At 38.3% G+C, this 19,189-nt stretch overlaps 1 protein-coding gene across 1 annotated transcript in view; it reads right to left on the reverse strand.

Moving 5' to 3' along the window:
* Positions 1-19,189, reverse strand: part of LOC106884293 (bridge-like lipid transfer protein family member 1) — a 208,567-nt gene that overhangs the window by 4,256 nt on the left and 185,122 nt on the right. The window contains exons 61-63 of the mRNA XM_089361980.1: positions 16,436-16,609; positions 3,485-3,661; positions 354-482 (exon numbers count right to left, since the gene is read on the reverse strand). Coding sequence (XP_089218106.1) covers positions 354-482; positions 3,485-3,661; positions 16,436-16,609 — 480 coding nt within the window. The remainder of the gene's footprint in view (positions 1-353; positions 483-3,484; positions 3,662-16,435; positions 16,610-19,189) is intronic.

The following is a 19,189-nucleotide window of genomic DNA, read 5'->3' on the forward strand; positions in this document are numbered from 1 at the left end:
TATTAGTATGATGCTCGGGAATACGGAAAGTCTTTGAGTGGACTGGGTGCTTTTTACATGGCACCAGTATTGGTAATAAAAAAGAATGAATAGCTATGGCTGGAATCTCTGATCTGAGCCTAAACAACAAATAGTGTCTGATGAATTCTACACACACAGAATGCCACTGCACATGTTTTAATACCAGAAAGTAAGAAGAAAAAGAAGAGAAAAAAAAAAGGGATTTGTCAACAATCAGAAATGAAGAGGAAAATAAGTGTTTCGACAGGATCTTCTCCCTGTTGAGAGTCAGCATTGAAGGTGAAGATATGACTAGAAAATCTGAAATAAAAATAGTTTCATGCAGAACTTACTTTTATCTTTTTCTTTAATATAAGAGGAGACTAAGTCATGTAGAAACCAGATCACTTCAGCATCCATAGCAACAGAAATATGGTCTTCGAATTCTGTGATGAAGCTGCACTCAACAATAGGTTTGTCTTCTGCAAAAATCAACAACAAATCAAACATTAGCAAAAGATTACATGAACACAGAGTGGGTCAACAGTAAAGCTACACAGGGGCCAACCGCGTTTATAGAGAGAGGTGTTTATGCATATATGAGTCTGGTAGGTCTGAATGTGTTGTTACTATTGATGTATAGAAGGGTGTTTTGTTGTTGATGGCTGTATCAGAGTAGAAAAGACAGTACTCATCACTTTGGAAGTTAGTCTTAGACTGGGCTTAACCCAAAGGCTTCTTTACTCCAAGGCTATAGGAGAAGACAATTGCTCAATGTGTCGTACAGTCGACATAAAGCCGTATACTGAAAAAGCAAACTTCTTAGCCATACGACTGTACTAATGTGTGCGCATGCATGTGTGTGTGTGTGGGGATTTTGGGGATTTGTCAAGACTCGGTGGTCAAACATTTGCAGCTGGTCAGCTCATATCATGCTAGGACTTCAATTGGCAGCTAAATCAGTGGTTTTAGTGCAGTCATCAGAGGCAAATGCACTTTGAAATAATTTGAAAATTTTCTAGGATGAAAGCAGTTTGCTAATAGCCTCCGATAAAAGTTCTTCAAACAGAGCTTTAAAGCTGGCAATGACAAAGTCAATGCTTAAAGGAATGTGATACCTAAGGAGCTGTTGGTGCTACAAAGGAATACGGTCCTCTGTGTGTGTGTGTGTGTGTGTGTTCACTCGAGTGTGGGTCTGCATCTAAGTGTAAATGTGAATATGTTATCTGTGTGTGAGTGTGTGTGTGTCCATGGATATCTGAATGACTGAGTGGAGATATCTAAAGAAAAAAATATAACAAAAACATAAAAGCAAATAAGTCTTTGATAATAAAAGAAAACTAAATAAAAAAGAGCAAAGCAGAATAAAAAAAAAATCAATAGCATCAATGTGACCTCCAGAGTGACATGAGAGCAGCAGCAGCCAGTGTAAGGAAGGAAGTTTTTGAAGGTTGCACCAGAAATAAATGGATGAAATGTCTTCAAGTGTATCTTCAGCAACCCCTTTTTTTTTACGTATATCTTGACAATTATTTGAAGTAGAGTCACAGAGAGTATTGGGGTATTTATTAGAGAGAGAGAGAGAAGCCATGGGGTGGCCAGAGGGCCAAGCACTGAGGCAAGCAGAATAAGTATGAGTTGAGAGGTAAGCAGTACAACAAATTAGTTATTAAGGTGTGCGTGTGTGTGTGTGTGTGTGTGTGTGTGTGTGTGTGTGTGTGTGTGTGTGTGTGTGTGTGTGTGTGTGTGTGTGTGTGTGTGTGTGTGTGTGTGTGTGTGTGTGTGTGTGTGTGTGTGTGTGTGTGTGTGTGTGTGTGTGTGTGTGTGTGTGTGTGTGTGTGTGTGTGTGTGTGTGTGTGTGTGTGTGTGTGTGTGTGTGTGTGTGTGTGTGTGTGTGTGTGTGTGTGTGTGTGTGTGTGTGTGTGTGTGTGTGTGTGTGTGTGTGTGTGAAGGAGATATAGATACAGTAACAAGTGCTATCCTAATTGTTGTGGGGGCATTGGTACATGGCCCAGAAGATTTACACTAGGACTAAAATAGTAACTAACGTAATATCAATAATAATAATGATAATGTTTTCTGTTATAGGCACAAGGCCTGAAATTTGAGAGGATGCAGGGCTAGTCAATTACCGTGACCCCCCCCCTCCAACCCCATCCCCTAATAGTACTTATTTTATTGACCCTGGAAAGATGAAAGACAAAGCTGACCTCAGCAGAATTTGAACTCAGAACATAAAGACAAAGTGAGAAGAAGATAGTAGTAGTAGTAGTAGTAGTAGTAGTAGTGGAGGTGGTGGCAGCAGGAGGAGAGAAAAGTGAAAAATATTAGAGAGAGAGAGAGAGAGAGAGAGAGACAGACAGACAGGTATGGTTGAAAGAAAGACATTTATTTCTCATCTTGTGAGGTAAGAGAGATAAACAGAGAAAGAAAGAAAGAAAACAAGAAGGAAAATAAAGAGAGAAAAGGAATTAATGGGAAAGAAAGAAAGAAAGAGAAAAGCAGAGAGAAAGTAAAAATTGGAAAAAAGAAGAGAGAGAAAAGAGTGGGTGGAGAAAGGAGAGAGAGAGAGAAAGAGAAGAGGAAGCTGAAGAGAAATGAGAAGGGGAATCCAAGAGAAGTAAGAAGTTGCAAGATGCTGTTGATAATGATGATGATGATGATGATGACAACAACGGTAGGAAAAAGAGAATACAAGACAACGGCAGAGAGAATAAGGTTAAAGAAAGAGTAAAGTGAGAGAAGGAAGAAGAATGACTGAAATTAAATGGAAACAACAGGGAGCGGAACCAAGACTGAATAATTGGTGGGGGTCAAAGAGATCTTTCAGAATCCTGAAAACAAACTGCCCTCGCTCATCACCGAGAATATTCTACCAGATTGATATATTCTAAATCCAAAATGACACCCATTACAGAAAGGTTTAACATAGAAATTTGTCCATTTGCATATAAATTGGTCCAGTAAGTCTTTCTACAGCTGACCATTCTTAGGACTAACCATTCAACTGTGAAATGAGAGTGAATACATATTTTAACGAATACAGTAGAGTCTCATGCTTGTAAGATAAAGCTAGTTGAGGAACTTTGAATATCTGTGATTATCTACAGCAATTCACAGACAAAATCTCCCTCTGAGACTCAATAAAATCATCAAACCAACATTTTTGTAAAGAACAAACAATGCAGAGGAGAGTGAATTATGTCTTTAAAACAACCAATCGAGGAAAACCAGGGACACAGACACACACACACACACACACACAGATGTATGTAACTATATGTATTATTTCATAATGAAGACATGGGAGGGCTACATATAGGGCCTATGCTAATGAAGATACTTCACTAAGTACAGTGTCCAATTGGCGTAGAGCTGTGGCACCTGACAACATTCCAGATGTGAGGTCCTCAACCGAAACCTTCACTTGACAATGACCTGAAATAAAAAAAAACATGGTTAGACAAAGACTCAGGTTACATACCTTCCATGGAGGGTTCATGTTCCCCTTGGAAATGTTTCGTCTTGAAATGCATTTGCATTGAAGGGAAAGCAAAAATAATTTCTCGATCATGACTATAGTCTTGGGTTTTCCGAGATTTTTTATGTTCTGTTGGACTTTCCGGTTTGTCATGCTGGATGGCAGGAAATGTATCAAGATCTGGAAGTAAAACAACATTGTTTCATAAGAAAATGAAAAAACAAAAGGAGAGTTACAGTTATGATCTCAATAATGACCCTGTCTGCTTCTTAATTACAGATACTCTCTGTCGATATGAACATGTTAAGTTTTATAGCAGGGATACCTTCATTTTAGTCAGAGAGGAAAGGTAGTAGCTTTGACTTTTGCAGGTCATCCTAGGTGCTGCATTGAGCCAATGCAGAAAAACTGTGGGCAGAGTAGGCAACCAAAGGTTTGGTCCACTAAAGGCACACAACAACTAAGTGTTTCTCCATCTTTTCTTATTTTTATTCTAGAGGAAGGTGCTATACCTATGGCTTTCACAGGCCCTCTCAGATGCATCGGAAACCGATGCAGTTAGTATTTCACTTGAGTTTGCTGTGTCTGTTGACTTGCAATCGTTTATATACAAGGAAGGAATCTCAAAAGGCCAATGTTCCGAAGAGAAAGGACAAGGGCTAGAGTTTTGAGTTTAATGTGGAACCTAAGAGGTGAACGTGATATGGGTGATGAAAGAGATATTTGAGTTGGATATAGGCAGTTTAAATGCTAAAGGGTTAATATTTATGAATTCACAGACAGGAAAATGAGACTGAGATGAAGAAAAAGACAAAATAGAAGATGAAGTGGGAAAAGGAGAGGAGAAAGAAGACAAAATAAAACAGGTAAACAAAGGTAGACAAGTAGTGAAATGTGATGCTGGTTGTGTTCTCCAGTTGTCCACTTCTTCAGAGCAGGCAGCAAGTTACTTAGAAATGGTTAGTAACATCAATAAAACTGTATTAGGTGTTTGTTTACATGGAGTCTCAATGAATAGCATGTGCATGTGTGTGCGTGTGTGTGTGTGGAGCTGAATAAAGTACATCATTATAAGAGCGTGTGATGAGCAGGAGAGGGCTGAGTGAGTGGGAAGAAGAGAGAAATGAGTGAAGAAGAGGAAGAAAGGGGAAAAGAAGAGAGGAGAGAAAACACTTGCAAATATCTCTATGGAGATTTGTAGTTTTTGTCATCCATACCTGATCTGTGTTGAGAAGACTGTAAAATGCAGGACACAAATGGACAACGGATGCATGATGATGATGATGATGATGATGATGTATGCATGGTAGGTATTGTGAAGAGGAAGTCAGCTCCTGCAAAGCTTGTTCCACAAAACTGTTTCACTTCCAGGCTGTCAACACTTCCCCTCAATTCAGACCTGAATGTGACATCACATATCATGCGGATTACCACAAATCACAACATTATTAGCATATCATGTGGATTACCACAGGATTATTAGCACATGTTCAATGCCCGACCGATTTCGATTTTTGCCTTTCACCCAGTCATAAACTGTGAATCGACTCCTCTCCAAAGATGTCAAAATGTTTTATTGTCATTTCAATGGTTGCTTTTTCCATGCTGGCATGGGTTGGACAATTTATGTAAATAAATCTTTAAGTAAGGTTTTAATCATCATCATCATCATCATCATTTAATGTCCGCTGTCCATGCTGGCTTGGGTTGGATGGTTTGACCAGGGATGGCACGTTGGAAGGCTGCACCAGACAGTCTAATTTGGCATGGTTTTCTAGGGCTGGATTGCTCTTCCTAATGCCAACCACTCTGAGAGTGTAATGGGTGCTTCTATGTGCCACCAGCATGGGTGCCATTTGCATGACACCAGGGCGCTTTTATGTGCCACTGGCACAGGTGCCAATTTGTGTGACACTGATATCTGTCACAACTGCAGTCTTACTTGGCTTGATGGTTTTATCAACAACACTTATTCACAACCGATGCCTGTCTTTTAGTAACAGAGGTGGTGCTACAACATTTTTTAATCTTTCACTTTTTTACTTGTTCCAGTCATTTGACTGTGGCCATGCTGGGGCACCGCCTTGAAGGGTTTTAGTTGACCCCAGGACTTATTTTTGTTTAAGCAAGGTATTTATTCTATCAGTTTCTTTTGCCAAACTGCTAAGTTACAGGAATGTAAACAAATCAACACATCATTAAGCACACAAATCTACATACATACATACATACATACATACGCACAGACACATTGGACTTTTTTTAGTTTCCGTGTACCAAATCCACTCACAAAGCATTGGTTGGCTCAAGGCTAAAGTAGAAGATGCCATCCAGTGGGACTGAACCTGGAACAATGTGATTAGGAAGTAAACTTCTTACCACACAGCCATGCCCGCACCTATATGCACAGGATGTAGGTGCAAACATCCACCTGTTTGAATCAGATGCAGGTTTCCTTAATTTCTATTTGAAATCACTTTGCCCCCACCCCCACATCATTTGTATCGTTAATGGACTCAATTTGGCATAACATCACAAATTCCCATTTATTTCTCCGATAAAATATCTCAGGCTGTGCTCTCAGGAATCCATTTGCCATCAATAACTGGGTAAAAAAAAGAGCTGGTTTCTGCCAGACGGACTCGCCCCTCAATACCACTGTGAATGGAGAAGCTTTCAACAATTGCTTCTGAAAAGCCACTGGACTACAACACTAGAAGTAGTGATGGTAGGAGCAGTGGTTGGGGCAGTGTTGGTGATAGCAGCAGTAGCAGTGGTGGTGGTGGCGGTGGTTGTAATGGTAGCAGCAGCAGCAGTAGTAGTAGTAGTAGTAGTAGTAGTAGTAGTAGTAGTAGTAGTAGTAGTAGTAGCAGCAGCAGCAGTGTGTGCTAGAACCAGCGAGCCAACAGGTCAGAATATCAATAGAGATTGGATAGTGGTGATGGATTGGATAAACATTGCTTTTCCTAAATGAATGGTGTTTGGTGTTCCATCACACAGCATAAACAGCAGAACAAAGCAGGTTCTGCAGAGAAATGGAATTGGTACTCAACATGGATCGTACCACAAGAGAGGGGAAGGGAGGCGGGGAGTGAGGGGGGGCAAATGGAAATGAGAACTTAGTAAACAGAGGAACAAATGTACAGCAAAAAGAAAATGGAGAAACAGTGGGGGAGGGGAAGATTCAGAGAGAGTTGAAGGGGAGGAGAGAGAGAGAGAAGGAAAAGGAGAGGAAAGAGATGGGGGGGGGAGACTATTAAGACTAAAATTAAAAGAATATCTGATGAAACAGACTCCAGTCAAACTAAACAACAAAGAGAAAAGGAAAACTAAAAAGCTGCAAAGGGGGAGGAAAGGATGGGGGGGGGGGGGCAGCAGGAGGGGATCGATATGTAAAATATAAATATGAATAGGTACAGGCATGGCTGTGTGGTAAGAAGTTTGCTTATCAACCACATGGTCCCAGGTTCAGTCTCACTGCGTGGCACCTTGGGCAAGTGTCTTCTACTATAGCCTTGGGCCGACCAAAGCCTTGTGAGTGGATTTCATAGACGGAAACTGAAAGAAACCCATCATGTATGTGTGTGTGTGTGTGTGTGTGTATTTGTCCCCCACCACCACATGGGAACCAGGCTTTACCAAAAATAAGTGCTGAGGTCAATTCATGACTAAAATTCCTCAAGGTGGTGCCCCAGCATGGCCACAGTCTGATGACTGAAATAAATAAAAAACATTAAAAAAAATATATATTTGGAATAAAAGAAACTTTTCCTTCCATTCAATAATAATCAGAAGTTACATCCAAGTTGTTGCTGTTGTTGTTGTGGACATTGATGTTGTTTAGACTCAGGTCTACCCAGACCGAGCATGCTATGATCAAAGGAAATCCAACCATGACCACTTCATCGTTCCATGGGTATCCAGGACTACATTATTTAAGAAAGGGGTTGTGATTTGAAGGAGTTCTAGCTGTTATTTCAAGCAAATCATGTGACCACATATAAGGATTCATAAAGATCTCGATGTTGTTGTTGTTTCTGAGGGATAACACTCAATGGATGTCTACACAAGAAATGGAAGCGATGCCGATATTGAAAGGCAAACCAAAACATTAGTACAATGTTTACTTAGATGGGAATCGATATCACCAGAGGAGAGGAGAAGTAGGAGAGAGAGAGAGAGAGAGAGAGAGAGTAGAAAGGAGAGAGAGCTTATAACACACAGCAAAAAATAGCAGCAGCAGAGCATGAAGCATGTCTTTGGGGTCGTACAATATATATCAAGAAGGAGAAAGAGAGAGACAGACAGAGCAATGTTAGCAGCAAATAGGAGTAACTTTGTCACAATCGATCCAGCAATTTACATGCCATTGGCTTGCAGTGACAACTTACTACTCACAAGAAATGAAATTCCTCATTTATTATAATAATAATAATAATAATGATAATAATAATAATAAAACAAATTACATAGTTTAGCAATATTCCATTTATATTTTCCAATTTCTTACATCATATTGATTTTGCTACAAAATATCCTCTCCCCATCTCTCTCTCTCTCTCTCTCTCTCTCTCTCTCTCTCTCTCTCTCTCTCTCTTCCCTTCCTCCCACTGCCACCCCCGAATTAAAAATGAAACAATTTTTCAAAAATGCAGTTTTGGTAATGAGAATAGAAAAATAAGAACACTCCAAACTCGGTGCTGCTAATTCCCGATCTGTGCCGTTCTTTATCGAGTGGCTGATGACCAACTTTCGAAAGATGGAATTGAATGATATTGCAGAGAGGTTGAGGAGGGATCAATTGACATATGCAATTTTTTAGAAGTTTCAGGGAATTTTTACAAGTGTGCAAGTGCAAATAAGCGTGTATGGTGTGCATGTGTAGATATACATGAGTGAGTGAGTGAGTGAGTGTGAGAAAGAGAAGCAGAGAGAGAGAGAGAGAGAGAGAAAATAAAGCAGAGAGAGAGAAGCAGAGAGAGAGAGAGAGAGAAAAGGCAGAGAGAGAGAGAAAAAAAAAGCAGAGAGAGAGAAGCAGAGAGAGATTAAACAAGTATTAAAAATCTTTTCTAAACTGAAATATGCACATGAACACACACACACACACACACACACACACACACACACACACACACACACACACACCTCAGTTTCTGATGAATATCATATTGTATTCATGGGTGTGTTAGAGAGAGGGTGGGAAATGAGAAAATTTATACATAGAGAGAGAGATGTGAAGTCATGTATTGAAACAGATATTGTATTTTGGGATAGTCACTTTGGTTTGTTTTTTTTTGCCAAATAAACACACGCACTATATATTCATTCTTCACTCGCTTATTACTGTCCTTATTCTAACTGATGACCATTGTCTGGAAATCTTTCATCACACATCTGTGACCTCCTCAGCAACACTTTCTGTCTTCATGCGTGCTCTTGCTCTGCTTATTCCATTCTGTTCTCTTATGATGTGTATCCTTATATGCGCTTGCGCCTGTGTGTGTGTCATTGCTCTTAGTAGCACTATGACCCTCCCCTCAGGGGCATAAACACATCAACATCAGTTTGTCAAGCGATGGTGGAGGGACAAACAGACACAAACATAGATATATACATATGCATATATATGACAAGCTTCTTTCAGTTTCCATCTACCAAATCCACTCACAAAGCTTTGGTTGGCCTGAGCCTATAGTAGAAGACACTTGCCCAAGGTGCCATGCAGTGGGACTGAACCCAGAACTATGTGGTTGGGAAGCAAGCTTCTGACCACACAGCCATGGTGGCACCTAAACAATATAAATAAATAAGTATTACATTGAACAGAGTAATCTGAATGCAAAAGGGTTAAAACAATTTTTTCCTTTTTAAAAATATAATTTCATGAATTCAGAGCTGAACCATTTCATTTCATTTCTTCATGTTCGCTGGCAAGTACGCTTGGCTGAAGTTAACAGCTCAAAATCCTTGGTTAGAATAATTAATTTTACCAAGACACAGTTACACGCACACGCACACACACACACACACACACACATAAAGCAATGTTCTAATCTCTCCACACAAACACCCTTACAACTGATGGTTGGTACAGATTTACTTTTTGCTTGCCAGACACCGAAAGAGAGTGCTAAGGTCAGTCATTCATAGTTATTATCTGTCTTACAAGTGAATTAGCCGTACACAAGCTGTGCAAATATATCACCCACTCGTAACACAATTAGCTTTTGTCAAAATACAAGAACAGATACCAGTTTGTGTTGTCAGTGTTCCTGGGGTTGTGTCTTTTGTTGTTTTTTTTTCTTTTACTTCAAAAAGTTACCAGAAAATTTTCCAACCATTTTTGATTCTTTTATTCAATTATTTAGGATCTTACCCATTTTATTTTTACATTTTGTGTATATATTTTTGTAGGTTTTATATTTACATTTTTTTAATCTCTCCGTATCTTGACCTGGATAGTATGTTGGTTCAGTAAATTTCAAATGCCTCATTCATATTACTAGAGTTAGGAAGATTTAATTATTTCACAGCTACAAGTCCCCCACCCCTACCTCTGATAAATAGAAAGCTGCTTTTTTTTTTTTTTTTATCATTATTTATTTTGAAGAAAAGCAATTCAATGAAAGAAGTCAACTTTGAAATCAACACAATACATCAGCATCTTCTTTACAACTGCTGAGTCTAGTCACAAAACTTACTATTTATTTAGGGAAATTTTCTTTTTCTTCTTTTTAGTAGTCTTTCAACGTCCCCCACACATTTTTTTTTTTTAACTTCCTCTCTAATACAATTTCCAGTTGGATGCATCTACTCACTCGTAAAGGTAAATACTAGACTGAGAAAAACTAATAGATTATTCTATCTTGTCTCGAGAGGAGACTGTCGGGATGAACTTAGCAGAGAAAAAGAAGAAATATAACAGCAGAGAGGTAAGATCAGTTGATGCAGACGTCTGCAACAAGTAACTGCTGTGTATTTTGTCAGAGTCCAACATGATGATGTATAAAACTTACTTGAGCATTATCTGACATCAAGACTGAGGTTTTGACTCACTGCAATGTTATTTTAAGAAAATGAACACTTATATCACCCACCATGTTCTAAATTATATTTACAGAATATAACTGAGGACTTATCAATAATTAAATCACATAGAGAGATGCCATCATCATCATCACCATCTATTTTCCATTTTAGAAGACATGAGATGCGGTGGTGAAGTATGACCTTCGAACGTTGGGCTTCATAGAGGCAATAACAAAAGACCGAGACCTCTGGACATATGCTATGATTGAGAAGACCTGGCAAATAAAGTGAGTTCACAGCTGTAACCTACACCAGTGGTGCATAACCAGCCCACTCAAAAGTACCTTGACTCAATAGGTCTCCTCAAGCACAGCATGTCGCCCTACAATCCAAGTACATCAAAATCAAATGGAAATTATAGTTGTGATCCCCATACCGATGGCACGTAAAAAGCACCATCCGAACATGGGCAATGCTAGCACCGCCTTGATTAGCTTCTGTGCCCGTGGCACATAAAAAAAGCACCCACTACACTCTCAGAGTGGCTGATGTAACGAAGGGCATCCAGCTGTAGAAACACTGCCAGATCAGATTGGAGCCTGGTGCAGCCTCCTGGCTTCCCAGACCCCAGTTGAACCGTCCAACCCATGCCAGCATGGAAAACGGATGTTAAACAATGATGATGATGATGATGACTACACCTTTACCATTCTTTCCAGCTATTTCTACCTCCCCTTACATAATGCAAGGTAGCCATGTATCTCCTTCGTAACAAGACACCAGTCCTGTCCCTCTCAACACCTCACATAAAGCCACCATCCTCTCCACCGCACTCTCAACTTAGTCAGTCGAGTGGGTTACCTCTTTGCATTGCAAGTACTCAGCAACCTCACTATTATTGCCAGTGCTGTGAAAAAAAAAATCACCTCATACGTGCTGTAAAGTGGTTGGTGTTAGGAAGAGCATCCAGTCGTAGAAACTAGGCTAATACAGACATTGGAGCATGGAGCAGTTGTCCAACTTGCTGCATCCTAAAGAATCATCCAACTTATGTCTGCAGGGAAGACAGATGGTGAATGATGATGATGATGATAATGTCATATTCGTATATTAGTACATACATACACACACACATGTATATATTTTTATATATAGTAAAAACTATATTCAATAAAAACAGAAAAAATTTGTCAACATCCACTTTTGACGTATCTATAAAGAAGGCTATATATAAAAAGGGACACCCACATAAATTCAACACACACAGACACACACACAAAATCATTCTACATAACACACAGCCAAACTAGGAGAAGGTCCTTGGTTATTGAAATAGATATCTGATAGCATAATGAGGAATTAATTCTGAAATGCTATGACAGTATCAATATACATCATTATTGATAGCTTCATGACTAAACACCAGTATTTTATTGCTATTAAACACCCACACCACACACAGATCAATGATGTATTGCGCTAAATTCTAAAAGCTGATTTGCTACAAGGATGGGACCTTAAGACTAACCAGAAATAACTGGCATTTCTTTTATTACAAAATAATATTGTCTTCAATATAAACACATCAGTAAGTCTATTCACACACACACACACACACACACACACACACACACACACACACACACACACACACACACACACACACACACACACTGACAGCATCGGAGCATGATAAAAAGCAATATTCAGACAGTTAACAACAAGCTCAGAGCCATAGAAATATTGCTGATAACTGATAAGCATAGATGAACTTCTTAATTTGGGGTAGGCCAGGGAGGGTTGGCCTAATCCAGTAAAAACTCAGCTTGAAAAACTGAGACGGAAGAAGCAATAATGAAGAAATAGACAAAATACACCAAATAATAAATCTATAGAACCAGCAGAGAATCGGCGGATAAGGTTACTACACTCTGTCCAAGCAATTACTCAATTTACAAATAAGTCTATCATTCATTCCAACAAACCTAATTGAATTGCAACAACTAATCCTGAAAGTTGAAAGGTGTGTGTGTGTGTGTGTGTGTGTGTGTGTGTGTGTGTGTGTGTGTGTGTGTGTGTGTGTTTGTTAAAACTGAAAGTGGTTAATTGTGCAGAATTTTAATGTTTTGTTTGTAGGTTTTTATAAGGATATCCATCATAGTTTGGAAAATATCCAAATGATAATATTTATTTGAAATAGCATATCAGTTTAAAGTCATTTATAGTCTTAATCATGCATTAAAACCAGGCTGCAAACCAGCCAGCAAGGGAGTCTCAATACAAATAAATGACTTGCTAGAAATAGCAGTCAAATCTCCCTACCATCATAGAGGAGACTGTATGATCAAAACTGGGGCAGGTTTCCATATGATCTGCTCAATTAAATCTGACCTGGGGTTAAACAACAACTACAACAACAATAACCAGGTTGCAGACTCAGTTCACTTAAAAACCTTACCTCAACTCTTTTTAAGGGGACAGGTTTAATCAATTAAACTGAGCCCAATATTTGACTGCTACTTTATTTTATCAACCCCAGCAGAATGAAAGATAAAGTTGACATCAGCAGGATTTGAACACAGTATGTTAAGATACATCAATGACTTTTGCCAATCCACTATCTTTGGTTAATTATTTTCTCTATTTGTAACCCCACTGGCTCTTTGTAACACACCCATGCTTGAAAAGGCACTGAGACTATATATATCGCTGACAGAGAAATCTCTGCTATCTACAGCCATGGATGGCGACCAATGACAAGGCTAAGGAAGGATGAAATCATGTGATCCAGTAGCTCCAGCGATGGTAGAAGTTGATTATCTCCTGCTAGCAATATAGACATGAGTGCTTATATGTACCACAAGTCAATTTGAGAGGTTCTCTCATAGAAAATAATGCAGTATTCTGTGTTCCAACTCAACGTCCACTTTTAAGTGGGGATAAATATGTTTTGGTATTAAAACTGCTTCTATCACTGATAATTATTTTTTAAATAAAAAGACATCTAACATTGGTTGACAGAAGGATGCTAGGGAAGAGTACATTCAAATGGAAAGGCTGTAGCACTTTGTTTTACCATTACAAGAGATGGCATGCTACACAAAATTGCATAGGTATATATATATATATATATATATATATATATATATATATATATATATATATATATATACACATATATATCGTTGCTATTATGTTAAACTGTCATGTGTCCAAATTTGGCCAAACACAGTTTTTTTTCAATATTTCATTTTGCTTGCAATAGCCAGTTCTTTTGGTCAAACTATCATATCTCTAGCTGCTTCAGATGCCAAGATATGAAAATTGTCAAAGTGTAGTACAATGGTTTAGCATTACTTAGAAGTGTAGTAAGTCCCACATACGACAGTTTTGAAAAACTATTTCTAGCTGAAAATATCATACATGCAGGGAGTTACGATTTTATGCACCAAACAAAGTATTATTGTTAAGCGGAAACTGTTGCTAATATAAAAAAAAAATGGAATGGTGAAACTATTTTTTTCATTTTCTGAAAAAGCAGCGTTTTGGATTTATGACACTTTTGCATAATGGTAACGACACACACACACACCCACACCCCCACATGGTGTACTTTCCTGTTGCAGATGACAGATGAAGGTTCAGCAACTTCTGTGGAACACTTGTGGTCAAATGTTGGTGCTGCACATTTGATCACTGCCTCCATCACATCAATGCTGCATGTAGAGGTACACTGTGTGCCACATGTCAGATGCCAAAGCAACATGAAATTAAATGTAGTGTTTTGCACAAGAACACAATGCAACACCCAGTCCAAGAATTGAAACCACGACCTTGCAACTGTGAGTGCAACACTAAATTCTAAGCCACATGTCTTCATAGACACACACATGTATGAAGTGGTTATTCAAATATGAAAGCCTTAAAGTATTTCAATATCTCAAACCGACAGGAATTCAGTGTTAAATCTTTGCTGCTTCAAAGGTTTTATTGGAAGAAGTCTTCCACATTTGCTCAATGGATGTCAGAAATCTTTTAATGGTTCACTTTTTGACATGCCTTTTGAAAATGTTTTCTGACTGGCTCAATAAATACAGGTTTTGAATTTTGGCACAGGATCAGTAATCTCAGGAATGATGATGACAATCGATCCCAGTGCCCAGCTGGTACTTATTTTATCAATCCCAAAAGGAAATCGACCCCTGGTGGCATCTGAACCCAGAATGTAACTTTGGACAAAATGCTACTAAGCATTTTACCCAACATGCCAACGATTCTGTCAGCTCACCAAATACTGGCTGCTAGTCGAACTTTAATCAAAAAGAGCTTGTTAAAAAATATCTATTAGCAAGAGAGGTAGTATTAATATGGTAATTACTGCAGTAAAGTTACTTCTGACAGAACATTCACATTTAAGTGGGGATATTACTAATCTAATAGCATACAAGAGTTATTTTTGTGCTCACATTTTGAGAACATTTTCTGTTGGCTTGAAAACATTTATGAATTCAGATATAATTCAGCCAAGAAAAGTTTATATATTTTGGCACTTTCATTCTAAGCTTTGGCAGGATTAGTGAAGGACCATTTACTTCAATATCATTTTCACTCAAACTAAAAAATATTGACACATTCTATATTATTTCTGCAAAAACTAATATAGAAGTAGAATTGTATCACACTGACCAGGCCAAAGTTTATGTGACAGGTGCCAAAAGATGTGAACTTTCTTTGGCAGAAAAAAAAAACATTTCAATTTAATGGAACAATTCAGAATGCAATGAAAACAAAGACTTAATCTCAAAATGTACCAATAAATATTAATATCGCATGGAGAGATTCAGAGTTATAATCAAAGCGGTAGTGAACCCCCACCGCTATCAACCAATCACAGGAATACTGTGCATATGGTATAGAAGTTTTACAGCATAAATGGAGATCTGGCTACTATTTCTAGGACTCCATACACATACACACACATACATACAAAGAAAAAGAAAGAAAAAGCACAGCAGCTGAAACAACAGTATCCTGTACTCATCTGTAGCGAAATTCCAAACATTTGAGATAGACCTTGTTTTAGAATATAAAGAAATCATGCAAAGTAATTCTGTGTCACCTGTAAAAGATTGGTAGCCGAGATACATTTAGGTAGATTACCCAACAAACTTGGTATCTACACAACCAAAATGTTGTATATATAGCACAGCAGAAAGGATCAACTGATGTGTGTGTGTGTGTGTGTGTGTGTGTGTGTGTGTGTGTGTGTGTGTGTGAACAGATACCATCAGTGTTACTGTTTACATAAGAGTGAAAACAGTAAAAGGTAGTTTGGTAATGTGCCAAATCAATGAAGGTGTAATCTTGGGGGGGGGGGGGGTTAGAAGAAAATATATGAAGTAACGAATGTGAAAATGTTGCAGAGGAGAGGGAAGGGGGTAGGTGAGAGCTTGGCCTTCAATTTCAGGCCCCAATTTTAATTATCAATGGTTCTGATTTTAACTCCTTCACATGATTAATATTCTGGCAAAAGACATGAAATCACAAAAATCCCATGTCCTCTTCTGTGAAGGATTTTGAATTTTGTATCAAACCCACCTCACTTTACACTCCCCTAAAATACCGTGGAAGTTGAAATAATGAAGGAAATAGAGAATTTGACCACATAAAATAGCAGCCAAATCTCCCTCGAATCACTATTTTCTTTATAGTTTCTGGTATACAGAAAGACATGATGGTCATGGTTGAAACACCTTTGATCATAAGTCTACCTGATTAGGACAGATTTGGAGTTAATCGACTTCTGTCCAGGTATTTTCAGATAGAAGTGAAATGAAAGAAACAAAACCCAAGATCCACAAGAAATAAAGATGTTAACCAATTTAGTCGAATCGTCTGCCAGATGATACAACAAAAACAACTTACCTTTAATTTCTGCTGATGCAAAAGCATAGTGAAACCATTCCCGAACACTGGTAAAAGGGGGTGGCATATAATGGCCACGAGATAACTTGCAAATAGTTGCCATATTCTTTTCGCTGATGTGTTGAGTGGTGTCGTGTCCAACACGGAAGGTGAGGTCTTGTACAATACAAGTTCCTGGGAAATAATTTGAAAGCAAAAAAGAATTAGTTATGCAGAAGATATGGAATGCCTTGGAGAGAAATAACTGCATTAGCTCACTATACCCAACACCTGTACATCCTATGGCAAGCAGGAAGCCTCTATATTGATGTTTGGCTAGCCATAGATGCAATCCTCTGGTTCAGAGGAGTGGACTAAATACCTAACAATATTTATTTTCAGTTGGTTTTAGGTTCAGCCCCAATGCATGGCACCTTGGACAAATGAGGAGATTTGATAGACAGAAACTGAAAAAAAATCCATTGTGTGTGTGTGTAGTGGATTAGGGTCTTTAAATTGTTGCACGATAATTGTAGAAACAAGCATTATTGCCATACTAGGAATGTCTGACATTTCCGATCTTTCATAAAAATATGACCAGCAATGGGGAAATTGCTTGAAAGTGGGCAAGGGTTGGCAACAGGAAAGGAACCCAACCACAGAAAATTTGTCTCAATGAATTCTGTTTGACCCATGCAAGTATAGAATTACAATAATCAAGTAAGTTTCCCATCCATCCAGTTGCAATAAGCCACCCAGTGCCATGATCCAACATGACCAGCACTATGGTGGGGATTTCTCCAACCATATACTAGCGATGGGGATGAACACATTAACCTCAGAATCACAGAGGAATACTTCATTCAGAAGAAGACACCAAGCCTGAACCACTGTAATGAGGAAACACATCTACTGCTTCCAGGATCTTTAATCAGTACCAGCAATAGGCATCATCAAATAAGAACAAAAAAAACAAACGATTTCTGATAAACAACGATAGATTTGAAAGCACTAACAAGATAAAGTAACACCCAGCAACAAGGCTCTCTATATGTCACATGCCACGAGTAAGGTAAACTATTAATTTATCTGTCTGTCTATCTATTGACCTGCCCTTCTGTCTGTCTGTCTTTACCTGCCTATGTCTACATCTACTTCTATATCCACAAACCTTTTATATATTCTTAATGTCTTACATCCGTGAACCTTTAAAACTTTTATATCCCTAAATCTTTCACAAAAATTAAAGCTCCACATATCCCCTTGTACTCTACTATTTTTAACTTTTTACTTAATCTTGTTTTATTTTATTTTATTTTATCTCACCTCCCCCACTTTATCTTCCTAACTTCTGCTGAAAGTGTTACCCTGTTATCTCACAAAGTTAAAAATATATAATCATGTATTTTCTTCCCAATAACACAGTCTCCCATCTAAAAAGAAACTATATTTTAATTGCGTTGTTGCAATAATATTTGAACATCATGGAAATTTTCTGAATCTTTTAAGACTCACAAAATACATAAACTGGTTTCCTTCTTAACTTGTAAACATTTTTGCTACTAAACAGTGTTTATGAGAAACTGATGTTAGCTCACATACTGACAATTACAGTTTATTCTAACACATCATTAGCTGCTTTCATATATACATAGTCATACAAACGCATATTCAATTAAAAATGGCTGTGTGGTAAGTGGTTTGCTTACCAACCACATGGTTCTGGGTTCAGTCGCACTGCGTGGCACCTTGGGCAAGTGTCTTCTACTATAACCACGGGCTGACCGAAGCCTTGTGAGTGGATTTGGTAGATGGAAACTGAAAGAAGCCTGTCATATATGTGTGTGTGTGTGTGTGTATGTGTGTGTGTCTGTTTCCCCACCATCGCTTGACAACTGATGTTGGTGTGTTTACATCCTCATAACATGGCAGATTGGCAGAAAACACCACTAGGATTAGTACTGGGGTGGATTTGTTCAACTGAACCTGTCAAGGCAGTACCCCAGCATGGCCATATTCCAATGACTGAAACCAGTAAAAGAAACAAAAGACTGCAAACTCTTCCTGTTTACCTTTGGCAATTTAATTACCTCCATATAAAACATGACTTTGCCAAAATGTCTGCTGGCATTGCCACTTACCTTCATAGAATATCTATCACACTTTCAAAATCAATCGACTTATTCGAATATTAAAATTTGCAATAACGTCCTCTCTCCTTAGCTTTCAGTTTCTCTAAGATCTTTTCCTTTGCCGCTAATTCTACAAACATTAATTATGACTGATTACATACACATACCTATCTGTATTGATTAGTCGAACTGGGAATTTACTTATATGGTGTCAGCAGTTTTGATATCTATTGATTTTGATATTTATAGATTTAATTTTTGATGTGTGTGGGTTTTCAACTTTTTATTTAACATCCTAGTGAAAGAGTGTGGCTTCATGGTTGAGGTATTTGGTTCATAGTCGTAAGGCTATGGGTTCAATTCCTAGCTGTGCATTGTGTCCTTGAGCAAGACACATTATTTCATGTTGTTCCAGTCCATTCAGCTGGAAAAAATGAATAGTGCCTGTGTTTCAAAGGGCCAGCTGTGTCACATTCTGTGTCATGTTACATCTCCGTGAGAATGTTAAGGTACGTGTGTCTGTGGAGTACTCAGCCACTTGCATGTTAATTTCACAAGCAGGATGTTCCTTTGATTGGATCAACTGGAACATTCATTTTTGTAAATGATGAAGTGCAGAAAGGAATGCATCCTGCAGGAGATC

Source organism: Octopus bimaculoides, chromosome 13, assembly GCF_046866305.1.
Source record: "Octopus bimaculoides isolate indiv1 chromosome 13, ASM4686630v1, whole genome shotgun sequence".
Taxonomy (NCBI): Eukaryota; Metazoa; Mollusca; class Cephalopoda; order Octopoda; family Octopodidae; genus Octopus; species Octopus bimaculoides.